Raw genomic sequence first — 15,106 nt, 5'->3', positions numbered from 1 at the left:
GCCTTGTTGGCTTGTGGGAGTCCTGAGACAGCTGACGAGTACCCACCCTGGAGGGACTGTCTTTCAGTGGGCCAACCATGCGATGGCTTGTACAGAGGCAAAGCCTCAGGGTTGGGAGGAGGACTATCGGACAGCCTCAAAGAGATTCTGGCACACCGTACGATGCCTCAGGAGGGGGAAGCAGTGCTTCATCAGCACTGTTTACAGTGCAGGCGGAGAGCTTCTGACCTCAACTGGGGATGTTGTCAGACGGTGGAAGGTAGGAATACTTTGAGGATTTCCTCAATCACATCTTCTAAGGAGAAAGCAGAGACTGGGGACCCAGAGGCGGACTCATCCATCACCCTGGCTTAAGTCACTGAGGTGTGGGCAAGCTCCTCGGTGGCAAGGCTCCGGGGGGGAAGAGATCCGTCCCCTGTACCTTAAGTCTCTGGATGTTGTGGGGCTGCCTTGGCTGACACTTCTCTGCAACATTGCGTGGCTGTTGGGGACAGTGCCTGTGGAGTGGCAGACCGGGGTGGTGGTCCCTCTGTTTAAGAAGGGGGACCGGAGGGTGTGTTCCAGTTACAGGGGAATCACACTCCTCAGGCTTCCCGTTAAGGTCTATTCTAGGGTACTGGAGAGGAGAATCCGACCGATGGTCGAACCTCAGATTCAGGAGGAACAGTGCAGTTTTAGTCCCAGTCGTGGACCACTGGACCAGCTCTATACTCTCCATTGGGTCCTCGAGGGTTCATGGAAGTTTGCCCAACCGGTCCACATGTGTTTTGTGCATCTGGAGAAGGCATTTGACCATGTCTCTCTTAGTATCCTTTTGGTGGTGCTCCGGGCGTATGGGGTTCAGGGCCCTTTGGTAAGGGCTGTCCAGTCTCTGTATGACTGGAGCAGGAGCTGTGTTCACATTGCCGACAGTAAGGTAGACTTGTTCCCGGTTCATGTTGGATTCCTCCAGGGCTGCCCTTTGTCACCGGTTCTGTTCAATGTATTTATGTACAGAATTTCTAGGCGCAGCCGGGGGCTGGAGGAGGTCTGGTTCGGGGACCACAGGATCCCATCTCTGCTGTTTGCGGATTATGTCCTGATGGCTTCATCGAGCCAGGACCTGCAGCAGGCACTGGGGCAGTCAGCTCCTACAAATCCGAGGCCATTGTTCTCGACTGGAAAAAGGTAGTTTGCTCTCTCCGGGTGGGTGGTGAGTCCTTGCCTCAAGTGGAGGAGTTCAAGTATCTCAGAGTCCTCAAATTTGTCAAGTTAAATTTTCACTTTTGTAAAAATAAAATGTATTTATCTGGATTATAATATAGGCCTAATGAGTTGTGTTAACATACAGTCATATTTTTAGTCTAATATTGGTTTCCATTGTAACTCATCTGTTTAAAAAGACAGCTGATGAGGACAAACTGGGAATGACACATGGACACATACATAGGAGGCTTTAAAAAATATGCCAAAAATATGCAATTTTTTAATACAGGACCAAATCTGTGATCACCTGATATCAACAATACAAATATTGTGACTAATTTATCTGTCATCCCTATCACTAACCATTGTTTTTGTATAGTATATGAGCTTTGACTTGTGGAAAGCGGAATTTATGTTTGTCATGTTGTGTATGTCACCGAAATAAGGTGCTGTGATCACTTTCTGGTGTCTGTGCATGTTCTTGCTGTGTCTGGGTGTGTTTCATCTGGGTACACCCATTTTCCAGTAAAGTTAAAAATCCAGCTAAGGCAAGCCCTTGGCAAAGACAATGCAGTTGTCCCAGTGGCGGTGAACAATGGGCCAAATGCAGAGGCAAATTTGCCTTAAGGGAACTGTGAAGGAAGAACTAATTCTTCAAAAAGTTTTCCATGTGTTCAATAGTATAATAGAAAAGAAGAATCTTTATCATTGTTATTGTATCTGAGAAGAAATGGCCGATGATATATGAGGTGAAAATTGCAATTAAACATGCATATGTATTAATATTAGCCACTTATATATTAATATATATTTTAATAAATTATGTTTGGAGTTAGTTTAGGGAAAATTTATAAAGCATAATTCCACAGTCATTGATAATTTATTGCTGTGTTATATAACTTTTCTCATGGAGGGTCCACAATCTGCTTGTCACTATGGGGATGTTATTGCTTTGAACATATTCCACAGTATGGCATTTATCTTATATATGTTGCAAAGTCATATTGTGTGTCGAACTTTTCAGCCATAGAAATAAGACACATGCAGATAGCTGACTCATCATCAAAAAAGTTACCAACAACTTAAACACAAAACGCACTATCTCATACAATCTCTTAAAAAAAAAAAAAAAAAAAATCATTTCACCACTGCATTGTTTTGGATAAGTATAGTTTACTCAGTTTTGAAAATTTTTGACATTTAAAAAGCAATTTAATTATAAATTGCATAATAATTATACACTTTTAGATTCAAAGTTTTGCTCCTTCTCCACTGAAGGCCTTAAAAACCAAAGCCTGTGAGTGGGAGGGCACTGAGCGCATAGCTTGAGGGGACTGAGAGGTATCACAACATTGTATAATGTCTTTTTGTAAGATTTTGGATTTCTGGAATCAAGATAAAGCACTCCTTTTTAAATTATATAATACTGTATATGACTTCTTCCTCTTAATGATAGATCAGAGACTAATTACTTATGTTAATCAAAGAATTTTGCGTAGGACTTTTTTTGAGGCTTTAAAAATTTTCCTCAACACACGTTCTGTTTAAAACTATACAACTAATCAAAATAAAACGTCAAAAACAAGAAAAACACAAATAAAATAAAAAGAACATTTATTGGAATATGGTTGCCTAATCATTTGGCCAGCGTGTCTTACGTCAGTCATAGCGGCCAATCAGGAAACCGCGTAGTCTTTGGGCGGGACCAGAGCTGAATGACGGAGGTCCGTTCTATGAGCTTCTGCTTCTGCCTCTGAGCGCACTTACACACGCACCGATCCGTGACAATGTCCGCCGAATACGACCACAGGTAAGGCCCCATCCGCGGATCACACCAGCCACCGGGATACGACGACCCGCGGCGGACTCACACAACCGGTATCCACACGTATTTTCGCCCGGTGTTAAGTATGAGGGCCGGTTTGCGGTGATTAGCTTCGCTTTACTCACTCGGGTAGGCTAAGCTAAGGTAAGGCTAACCGTGTTCTATGAGAAAAAAAGCTTAAAAGCTTTTGAAAAATAATATTTACTATAGTTAATAGCAACGCGTTATGTTTGTCATATACGTTAAAGCATTTTACAATATAATCCGTCTCGAGGTTTTAATTATGAGATTTGAATTATAAAGTTAGGGGTCGCTTTAGCAGATGTAGCGGTGGTGTGTAGCCGCTAATGCCGGGTGGACACGTGAACAGCCCGGCCTGGGTGCGGCCTACACCGATCTCCCGTATTTCTTCTCGGATCGGCCGGTTCTGTGACCGGGAAGTTCTAATCTGAGTCCTGTCGTGTAATCTGACCATGTATAAGGCTGTTCATCCCGATTTGCCCACTGCATTGTATCTCCGCGAAGAGCCGGTTTTGTGTGCGAGGACCGGCGCACATGGTTCATGAAAGCGTCCATTTTAGCTAAGAGTCCGTGACCGGTCTCGCGCGACATTCCACAAAAACTTAAACGCCGTTTAGTCGACATTGGTGGGTCTATTCGTGTTATAATGTCACGTTTTGAACGTATTCCGTCCAGATATAATCATATTTGTCGTGGATGTGCGCTTTGGCGCTTGGCTTTTAAGCACCTCACCAATCTATTCTCTAGCAGCCCCCTTTCGGTTACCTCAGGGTATCTTCTAGCAAACCCGTTGGAACTAAATGTTTGCCGTGAAAATGGCGGATTGTTGGGTCATATTGCGATGCTCCGTGAGTTACAAAACACCATACAGTAATAACGCGGCCTTGTGCCCCATTTATGAACACAATGTCAGATGTTACGTTTGACGTGATATTAATTTGTTCTTTTTCCTACAGTGAAAATGGCCCCGATGGTATGGAGCCAGATGGAGTCATTGAGGTAAGTTTCCAACCAATAAAATTACAAGAGGGGCAAAGGGAATTGAAAACGGCTCTGCTGGGTGGGGGTCTTTTAGTAATGCCACAGCTAAATAATTATCTGTATTATAGAATATGTTATAATAACCAGGATTTATGGTATTACTGGATTTTGGCTTGCTTACTAACGAATGATTAAGACCCCAACTGCTTAAGATGGCATTTACTTTTAAGAAAAATGTTGACACTGCCCTATTGAGAAATATGTCAGTGAGTCCACCAAGTCTTCTGCTAAAGTCTAGATAAGGGCTTCTCAAAGGTTTAGTTATTTGTTTGTGGAGCTGTTTTGGGCTAGTGAAGGTGGTGACCTAACCTCTGTGATGCCCACAGGGAAACTGGTCTGAGGTGGTGGATAACTTTGATGAGATGAACCTGCATGAGGGGCTGTTAAGAGGAATCTATGCTTATGGTTTTGAGAAGCCCTCTGCCATCCAGCAAAGAGCCATCCGGCCGTGTATTCAAGGTGAGCATGTTATAAGGTACATCTGTTCCAACTATTTTGCTCCACAACACAGATGTAGTGCTAACACACATGCCTTGGTGTAGTTTAAGATTTACTTCAGTTGTAGTCAAATCTACAGTAGCATTGCTGTCATATATATAGACACATAGTACTTGGGTGTCGTGCTCATATTACCATATGTATTCGATTACTCATTTGTAATTATGTAAAATCTCATTGTGTAGTAGAATACTAATAAAGAACTGCTTACAGGCTGGTATGTAATAAACAGGACAGGACTGTCCTGGTTTCTCATGTTTTAATCCTCAGACAGAGCTGCTTGAGAATATAGATTAAACCAAATGTAAATGAATGAGGCTGAGTTGGAGGCCCATCTGTTCTGATACCTCCTGGGCTCCATTGTTAGACTTCTTTACAAACATCGCCTAGAGGCTGACCTCTGCCCCTCTCCTGAGGTCAGCACATACATGTGAATGAAGGAGAACAGTAAACTGGTCATTCAAACATGCAGCCCTGGTCCTGTGGGGCAGATCAATGATCCTATCTGTTTGTCTCTCAGGCTCCGATGTGATCGCTCAGGCCCAGTCTGGAACTGGAAAGACAGCCACTTTTGCCATCTCCATCCTGCAGAAGCTGGACTTGAGTTTAAAGGCCACACAAGCTCTGGTGCTGGCCCCCACCAGAGAGCTGGCTCAGCAGGTTCATGTACCCCCTGATTCTTATGATCTGTATAGACCTATCACGTTTGACAGAACATGTATTTCTCTGTGATAGCTATGTACACATTGAACATCACAGAAGTACTCATTCTAAAGCTCTAGAGCTAACAGTCTACCCTGCGCTGTCCCCTGCAGATCCGTAAAGTAGTGGATGCCCTCGGGGATTATTTGGGTGCCACATGCTATGCCTGTATCGGAGGAACCAATGTTCGGCAAGAGTCCCAGAAGCTGACAGAAGATGTGCCTCACATAGTAGTTGGCACCCCAGGGCGAGTCTTCGACATGCTTAGCCGTCGTATACTGTGTAAGTGTGAGGCCACTGCTCCAGCACTATTGCACCACTGACCACACTGACAAACCCGCGAGAGCGTGTCTCAACCAAACTAGGGTAATCACAAATCGAATCAGATACTAATCGATGCTTAAGTCAATACTCATTTGAGCAAGTATTGCTCCAAAATTAGCTTGAGCTTTAGCAGAACTCAATGTAAGACCACAAGAATAGAAACAATGTACCTTTTATTTATTTATTTATTTTTTTTATTTAGTATCAAGCCTATGAAATCAAGTTCTCAGTTTTGCTATGTGACAACACATAGTGTAGAGGCGTTTAACATGGAACTGACATCTAATTGCCAAAGGTGACAGACTGCTGCAATCTAGCACATGCGCCCGATTCCCGGTATCCCAATTGATTAGTGTAATGGCACTTTTGCACATATTCTTGGGGTAAAAAAACATTTCTCCACTACAGGGAAGAGTGTTGGGTACAGGGCCTTTAACCCTATAGCGTCCAAGGCTATCATCGCCGATAGAGCGCGGTTGCGGACTTTCCAGCAGCATAACTCCGCAACCAGTCATGCTCTCATGTAAATTCAAACGGCGTCTCAAAGCGGAGGCACGGGGCCATCTAAATATTTTACCATCATTACGGTAATCTGCCTCTGTTGTCCGTCGAATGTGATGAATGAGAGCGCGGGTGCTGCGGGGATTTTCCCAGTCATTTATTCAATGTGTAAAAGAAAACATACAGATGGATGTGTAAAATAGAGGTAGTTGTGTGAAAAATGCAGTAAATTCTGATACTTCGTTTAAGATGATTTTTATGGCTAAAAAAAAGAATAAAAGTCTAGGTGAGCTATACTGGCCCATACTGTGCTCAGTCCTTAAAGGGTTAAGATGAGCTACATGACACTGCAACATTGTATGAGCCCAATAATATTGCTGCTGATGTTGTCAACATTCCCTGAGGGTATATCATAATCTAGCTAACATTAACCAACAGTTTTTCAGTTACTCTCCTTTTTTGTTTGAGTTTTAGGATGTAGTAGTTCAGTTGAAGTTCAGGTCCAGCATTTATGAACGTATCCTTTTTAGATGGGCAAAATAAAATGTAATCAGGAAATTTGTCATATCATGACATCACATTTTAGAATCTGAAAACCACAAGTTGTAAGAACAGGTGACTCGTGCATGGAGGCGTGGTGGTTGCTGTGATGAAACCCATGCGTGTCAGCTGACTGTGGCTGTCTGTGTGTGGGGCTGCTCCGGTGGGCGTTCTGCTGACCTGTGTCCTCCTCACACCCAGCACCCTCAGACATGATCTTACACACGACCTGATGCAACACCGGCTGTCAAACTATAGGTTTTGTAGGTTAGTCTGTAATAAGTGGGACAAGAACGATTTCAATAGGAACAAAAGGCCCACAAGAACTTAGCCTGTTATAACAAATTTTCAGGCATGATATATTGCTCCACAGCGATATTGCGGTAAACGATAAGTGATAATATTTATTAAAAATATTTTATTTATCCATCTGACTCACTACCAGTCAAGTATGATAATCCCAGTAAACTCTTTTTTTTAAATAAATGGCATTAAAAAGTATGATCCGAAACAAATATCGGAATGAACCAATAATTAACCAATCAAGTCATTCAGTCAACTTTTTGCAGCTTAAATCCCAGATCTCCCCATTTTTGCAAAGAAATTGCACACACGAACATTGAGCCCGAAAATATACTGTTCCAGCATTCCTTTATTGAACAATAAGCCAATATAGTAATTATCATGGCTGGCCTAACAAGTACAAAGACATTTGACATTTATCGCTTTACATATTTGTTGAAGAAAAAAATTGAGACACGGTCATTGTTTTTGTCAATTTATTCACTCTAAAATCTCACTGAAATCCCATGTCTTATGTCTCACTGTCCTTGTTTCTTTGCAGTATCAAAGTCCATAAAAATGTTTGTTCTCGACGAAGCCGATGAGATGCTCAGTCGTGGGTTCAAGGACCAAATTTATGACATTTTCCAGAAGCTGCCTTCAAGCACACAAGTGAGTGCAGGGATACAGTCTGCTAACTGCCTTTAGCTATTTTCTTTTTCATAGACATAAAAATGTGTGATACAAAATGGGTTACGGTTGCTGTACCAGATTTTTACAATTTTAAAATGAACTAATTCTATTTTTCATGTGTTTAATGGTCTCCAGTTGTCCAAAGTTATTCTTCACTTACCTTATGCATTCCAAGCATTCTTATTGTTCACTGTGATAAGTTTATCAGCACTTTTAACACCTCAAGTTTTGCTGTGACAGTAAAGCCAACAACCAGCATGCCAATGTGCTCTTCCTGATTATCAGACAGTAAAATGCTTACTAACTAGATGCAGACAGTAAGCAGTGGACTCATTTTGACACAGAAAATGTCTGCACTGATTTCTTGGAGAGTCATCCCAATGATTTTTCCCTGCTGTTTTTACTGCCTGCTGGTTGACCTTAGTGCAGCAGGAGAATCCTACACTAATAATCCCTGTTCCAAAAACAACTGATGCCACAGTTGTAGTTCACCATCAGTGGCGTGGGGATATTGGTGCTCTTCATTTTCCTCAGGTAGTATTTTTGGGCCTTTCCCAAAATTGAATGGCCCAGACAGAGATGGAGAAGTCAGTGGGTTTTTTTCTTCCATTTTTGCAGAAGTCCACAATAATCTTGATCTTTATGTTCAGGGCCAGGTTATGTAGAGCAGGGGCACTAGCACACACTCTTGGGGGAGGGGCCCGGTGTTGATAAACAGTGGAGGCGGTGTGCCTGTCCATTCTTACACTCTGTGCAGATTGTGGACTCTCTAACAACCTGCACACAGTGTGGCAGTTAGTCCAAGATGTAATGTAGTTTGGACTAGAGGTTGTGTGGCCAGATGGTGTTGAAAGCCAAGGAGGTGGTAATTTATATAATAGTCTGCCACACCTGCCTGACATGCCTTGGCTTTTTGAGGCCAGGTTTGACATGGCCACAGACCCTCTTTTGGTGGTGTTGTGTGGTGACTCTGGCAGTGCTGCCTCCTGGTCTCCAGAAGTAAAGGCACTATTCCTAACTGGGATCAATTGTTGCACTCTGTGTCATCCACGGTGGCCTGGTTTATACCACTGTAGCAGATGCATACAGTTTTATCTCTACTAGTACACTTCACACCGACCTAAACAGTTCTTCAGAAATCCCACTGAAATGTGAAGTTCCCACTTGCAATAAACACACAGTTTGGATGTGCTATGAGGCTGTTAATCCTGCTCTACACTTGTGTTATTGCTAGCTTAGCTTTAGCGTCCAGGGAGTAAATACAAAGCACCAACGTAAACAGTAAATTTCCTCAGGAGATAAAACGGCAGAGACTTAAGCAGGAAGTGTTCCACCTCTGGACTACACAGTTTATATATTACTGTGACGTTAGTGCACCAGGAGTTAATATAAATGCATAGTCCCCTGCCAGTCCATGGTCCTGTCAGTACGGTAGGCAATGGGTCCTGCTAGCATCTGTAATGGAGCTGTCTAGCCAGGCCTCAAAGAAAAATCTTCCTGCAACTATTAAGGGCCCTCTACATAGTCATTTGTAGCTGGAATCTGGATTGACCGAGCATTGGAGACAAAGATGGTAGGAAGCTGTGCTCTGACAGTGTGAGCTTTTAGCCTGGCCTGCCCACTTGCTCCTCTTCTGCCGATGCTTGCAGTGTCGCCTCCTTCAGCCTGCTGCTGTGGGGGTCCCCGGAGTTCATCTGGCCATCTCCAAAGGGAAGAAGTACTTGGCTGATAGATGTACCTCTTTACCGCCAATGTTGCATCACTTACGAGGTGGACCGCCTCTTTAGTAACAGAAATTGTGAGCTGTGACTTTGCCCATGCCTGATGTCAAAAGTGTCAGGATATAATTGCAGCATGATAAAGTCCTAACTGGCTCTATCATATGACCTTAGCAGGTGTGATTGTTGCCGTGATGAAACCCATGCGTGTCAGCTGACTGTGGCAGTCTGAGTGTGGGGCTGCTCCGGTGGGCGTTCTGCTGACCTGTGCTCTCCTCACACCCAGCTCCCTCAGACATGATCTTACACACACATCTGATGCAACTCACAATATAGTCCAAGACTGTTAGGTGACCATGTGCATCACTGACCCCTCTCTCTGTCTGCTTAGGTGGTTCTGCTCTCTGCCACCATGCCTGCCGATGTCCTGGAAGTCACCAAGAAGTTCATGCGTGATCCCATCCGCATCCTGGTGAAGAAGGAGGAGCTGACCCTGGAGGGCATCCGGCAGTTCTACATCAACGTGGAGAAGGAGGTGAGGAGGCTGAGGGCATGCGGTGTGTGTAGGAGGGATTGATGATATATTGATAGTTTTGTCCATATTGGTCGGTACCAATATTTTTTTTAAGCTGACCCAGTCTGACTTTTTCAGTCAAAATGGAATCAGAAGTTAGAAATGGAAGATCATTATATGGCTGTAGGTTTACACAATAATGTAACAAATTATTTTCTATCCCAGATAAATACATTTTGTGATTGTTAACATATTTGCAGATACCAATATCTAGGACCACAAATGTATCTTATCTGCCATAGCATCAAGCCAAATATTGTGTAGGCCTGTCACAATAAAACATTATACAGGATACAACTTTCAATATCCCACACAATAGTACTTTGACTATCAAGCCTAATCATTAGTATTAAAATAAATGGACATTTTAATTACAAAATATAATTTGGTATTTTCTTTCTCAAGAATACATCGGCATAAGAACTGTGATCATTAAAAGCTGTATTTGATTTGAACATGTTTACCTTCTGGGAACACAGATGGGGCAAGTTTATGAAATTGAATTTTAAATCATAATCATACAGTTCCTTTTAAACAGGATTATCCCAAACAAAATTCCAATTATTGTTAAAAAAAATGAGCTGCAATAAATAAAAAGATTGAACCTCCAACTCATTTGTAGCTATGATTGAAGTTTGCTCATCCCTCTAAAACTCAAATCTTATACAGAAAAATTACCAAGTTTAAAAAAAACCCAAACATTATTCTGTCTATGCTTTGACAATAAGTCTATATAGAGGTTATGAGGTTAAGTCTGGCAATGACATTTTCTTCTGTAAATGTGCAAAACATGTCTAAAATGAGAAAGAGCTGCTAGTTTAGCAGTTGTAGCCTTTCATATTTGTTAAAAAAAAATAAAAAATTGGATGTCCGGTACAAATTAAACAGTAGTTGAAAACCAGTTAACAGTTAGCTGAACAACAGACACTGCAGACTACACACACATTTACCTTTATACGGACTTTGGGATCAGACACAGTTGAACTGAACCTTTCGCCTTTTAATACTATGTTTCTAAGTCCATGTGTTGAGGATATTGCTATGGGGCGAGTTGAAGTCCTTTATCTAGCTGTTGTTGACTGTCAAGCTAGCTAAGCATAACTGAAAAAATACTTTGTTTTCATTTTACCGTATAAAGCTAATTTGACTTAAAATAAAAAGCGCTATGGACAAAAATTGGGCAGTATAAGACAAAATGTTTCTTTGGCCCATAGTTCTGCCTCAGATTGAATGTTGAGTATTTTTCAACCTCTATATAATTATGTAATGTAATTATCGTGATGGGCCTGGCTGTACGTGGGGTTGTTGTGTGCTTGTACATTTGGAGGTGGATGTACATTTGGTAGTTCCTTTCAAGTTGTATGTCTGTGAGCCCTCAGGAGTGGAAGCTGGAGACGTTGTGCGACCTGTACGAGACCCTGACCATCACACAGGCTGTCATCTTCCTGAACACACGCCGGAAAGTGGACTGGCTCACTGAGAAGATGGGCTCCCGGGATTTCACCGTGTCCGCTCTGGTACGCCCATACCACACTAGTCAAGTTACATCACTGCCCCTGACATCAGTTTCCAAGGGTCTATACCTGATTTTAATTGAGTCTATGCTCCTTGAGTAAATGCTCCTTACATCAGGCATCTTGTAGCAGTTAAATTATTTTCTTTAGTTGTTTTTACTATATTCCCCATTTTATTATAGATTACATTTTATTGTCTCAATTATTCGTGTATATTGTAACAGTCTGTCAATATCAAATGCCAATTTTTTTGTCCCAGTCTGCCGTTTGTTCAAGAGATTGAGTCAAAATGGAAATGGAAGCATTGGGCTATATGGCTGTATGTTGCACAAACATGTAACAAATGATTTTGTATTCCAGATAATACATTTTGTCATTTTTTTCAAAAGTGAAAAGTAAATTTTAGATCTTCAACTTTCAACTACATTTTGGTCCTTGATATGGATTAAAGCAAAATATCTATCTGTTGTCGATACATATTTGTAACCACAGCAGCAGGCCAAATATCTGATATCGACATCAGATCAAATAATAATAATAATGATATCGGCCCATCCCTTTAATACATTTTTCACAGCATTTTCTCAGGTAATTACTAATGGAGAAGCTACTGACTGGTAGAAGAATTTCCCTTGCGGTAACTTTACGTGCCTCTGCACCATGGTGTGTAATGTACGCGGTATAATTCATAATACATGTATTTTAGTATTTGAAAAATGGCTATAGAAAACAGTCGGGCAGGAGTGACAGGCATGAGTGGCAGACAGGCATATGTGTGCGCTTCAGAAAAGCCACTTCTGTTCACTAATGTAGTTTTGGAGTAGCATAGACATGAATTGGTTCATAGTTGAATAATAAAATTACACTGGCCATGTGCGTGGAGACTCATTAAAATGCAGTTACCACAGTCACTTGAGCCCTTGTTCAGTGTGGTTGATCAGTCATACTTCCAGTCAGGCTGTTGTAGTATTGCAATATTGCGGTTACTGGAACAAAAAAGGTGACCCTAAGTGTCTGGGATAATGTCATGCAGTTGGTTTCCCATGATTCTTGATTCTGTCATGGTGCAATATCATAATTGGGAACATGTTTAAGTTTGGCAGAATGGAGTGAATGAGATTGTAACTTCCTTGGGTTCTGACTGCCCATTTGTGTTGCAGCATGGAGACATGGAGCAGAAGGAGAGGGAGATTATCATGAAAGAGTTCCGCTCCGGCAGCAGCAGAGTGCTCATCACGACTGATATCCTGGTGAGGAGGACACACCTGTGTACACTGGTCCAATGCTTCATGCATCTGGTGTGGTGGTGATGAAGCATTTGCCTAAGTAAATCCTAAGCCAGAGTCTGTGTTTTTACTTTTATGTTAAACTGATTGCACTAGTCAGTTGATGTTAGAATTTTAAAATGGAAATAGACCTGATGATGTGTGTCCCTTTAGGCCCGAGGCATTGATGTGCAGCAGGTGTCGCTGGTCATCAACTATGACCTGCCTACCAACAGAGAGAACTACATCCACAGGTAACGTCACACCACAGAACAGGCTTTATTAGCTGCTTTATCAGTCTGTAAGAACAGTTACTACAGACTTCATTGAGGACTTCCATTTGTAGATATTCTCTACATTTCCATGCATGCAGAGAAATTGGAGTTTTTGATGCATTCCTTCCTTTGAATCACCTTATACGCTTCAGTTTGAGGCTTTATTTGACATTCCCACTTTAGCACAAAACATGCTTGGAAGCCTTGCTTCATTTTGAATCTAGGACCGCCTTTCTTTCTTTAGTAAGCTGATTGAATATAATGCTTAAAAGTGCTGTGGGTTAAACCTGTACTGCAGATCTCTGCATTTAAAGTCTCTCTTGTCCCTGAACACAGTTGTAAGTGTGAGTCTTGTTTCCCAGGATTGGTCGTGGAGGGCGTTTTGGCCGTAAGGGCGTGGCCATCAACATGGTAACAGACGAAGACAAGCGCACCCTGAGGGACATTGAGACCTTCTACAACACCACCATCGAGGAGATGCCCAACAACGTGGCTGACCTCATCTAAACGGGGCACTCACAGAGCACCCACCTAGAGCACCCAGAGCCTGTGGACCCTGGCCATGGCCCCAGGGTGCCAGTCCTTCTCTGAGCTCTCATAGAACAGATAAACCTGGTCTTCTGCCTGCCATGTTCTTGTGTAGAATCTGAATCATTAGTAAAGACACTCTGGCCAACACAACTCAGTGTTTCCTGTTCATACAGACTACGGTGGCCCTTGCGGTCAAAAAGCAAACTACGTTCAATTCAACAGGAGATGCTTTTAGATTTTATACTATAAACAAAATAACAAAAAAATAAATAAATAAATAAATGAATAAATAATTGCCCGAAGATTAACTTTAACAACTGACACTTGTACCTAAAACATGCTAGCAGCAACGCCCATCTGGCTGAGCAGACCAGACTATGGCGTTCTCTCATCCCTCTGGCCCAGGTCTAACCTTTTCCACAGGGCCTCCCAATCATGAATGGACATAGTGACGGGAGTAGTCAGCAGGGGGCGGCAGCGTGTCCCTCTTTAAGTTTTTATTTAAGGCCCTATATTGCGCAAAATTGACTCCTGTGAGCTATTAACCATGTTATAATGTTACCTCCTCAAAAGCATTTCCAGAGTTTTGTTTCATTCATACTTTTTAAGAATCCTGTCTACATCTTCAAAGCTCACTTTGAAGATGTAGACAAAGTTTCACTTTGTGATGTCATTTAGTGGTAGTTGTTATTTTTAGCCTCAATACACTAGAATAAGAACTTTAAAACTACTTTTTAAAATTTTTGCTTTACCTTTTGTTCAGTTGCCACAGAAAGTCTTCAATATTTTCTGGTTTCAACAAAGCTAAAACGATGGATTTCGCTTGAGGATTTAGTAATTCCAGGGTTAGATGTATTCAAATCTAGTTGTTGGGTGTATAGAGTTTAAAAATAGTTTCCTGTATCACTCGGTGACATCACAAGGTCGAAAAGTGTTTTCAGTTTGAGAGAAGAACACAGCCTAGATATGCAGGATTTGTGTTAAACGTGTGAATGAAACAAAACACATCCATCTATGTTTTTGATAAGGAAGCAATAGATTTTAAAAAATGCGTAATATGCGCCTTAAGGGTGTGGGTTAATCTTTTTTTTTTTATTATTTTCTGATGTCACTTTTCTCAGCTACCTCACCACACTGCTGGGAGGAGTTTTGTAACGCGGACCAAATGGACCCCTCGACAGTGGTTTGACAGTGTAAAATTCTATCTAAGCATTGAGCGGTGTGGGGCTTCGACATTTACTGTTGGAGAGTGCTATTTTTAAGTGACTTTATGAACTTGTTAAACTTTGGGACAGAAGCGGTGTATCAGATTTTCTACATTGGATTCTGTATAGTATTTATTTAATGGTCTTTAATAAAAACAAAGGTTGCTCCTTTATCGGTTGTGCCAGTGTTTTTGTGTTCAGAGCTAGAGGATGTTCAAATGAGACAAAACATTTCTCAAATTGTTTTAAAAGAACAGGAGTTTAGCATTAAGTTTGTTGAACTTAAAAAAATTGAGTAAACTAGCCAAAGGGGTTGTTTTAAGGAGAACTAAGTTCCTTATCTCTGAGCATAAACGCCATGTCACACCTGAACAGAAATAGTCCATTAATCAAATCTAATTACACAAAATGT

The 15,106-nt window shown here is 41.7% G+C and overlaps 1 protein-coding gene and 2 non-coding genes across 3 annotated transcripts; all 3 read left to right on the top strand.

Moving 5' to 3' along the window:
* The first annotated feature begins 2,881 nt into the window (after positions 1-2,881).
* On the top strand, positions 2,882-14,867 carry LOC117386251 (eukaryotic initiation factor 4A-I-like). Its single transcript, XM_033983588.2, has 11 exons — positions 2,882-2,995; positions 3,988-4,030; positions 4,399-4,531; positions 5,091-5,230; positions 5,386-5,554; positions 7,482-7,591; positions 9,722-9,865; positions 11,284-11,421; positions 12,579-12,668; positions 12,858-12,937; positions 13,321-14,867. The coding sequence occupies exons 1-11, from the start codon at positions 2,973-2,975 to the stop codon at positions 13,463-13,465; spliced, it is 1,215 nt and encodes a 404-aa protein (XP_033839479.1). The 5' UTR covers positions 2,882-2,972; the 3' UTR covers positions 13,466-14,867.
* LOC117386749 (small nucleolar RNA SNORD10) lies at positions 6,739-6,875 on the top strand. Its single transcript, XR_004542723.1, has one exon. It is a non-coding gene; the product is annotated as a small nucleolar RNA SNORD10 (small nucleolar RNA).
* Positions 9,517-9,654, top strand: LOC117386747 (small nucleolar RNA SNORD10). Its single transcript, XR_004542722.1, has one exon. It is a non-coding gene; the product is annotated as a small nucleolar RNA SNORD10 (small nucleolar RNA).
* Positions 14,868-15,106: the final 239 nt, after the last annotated feature.

Source organism: Periophthalmus magnuspinnatus, chromosome 18 (genome assembly GCF_009829125.3).
Source record: "Periophthalmus magnuspinnatus isolate fPerMag1 chromosome 18, fPerMag1.2.pri, whole genome shotgun sequence".
Lineage (NCBI taxonomy): Eukaryota > Metazoa > Chordata > Actinopteri > Gobiiformes > Gobiidae > Periophthalmus > Periophthalmus magnuspinnatus.
The sequence above is the reverse complement of the archived record's forward strand: the minus strand, read 5'-3'. Positions and strand labels throughout refer to the sequence as shown.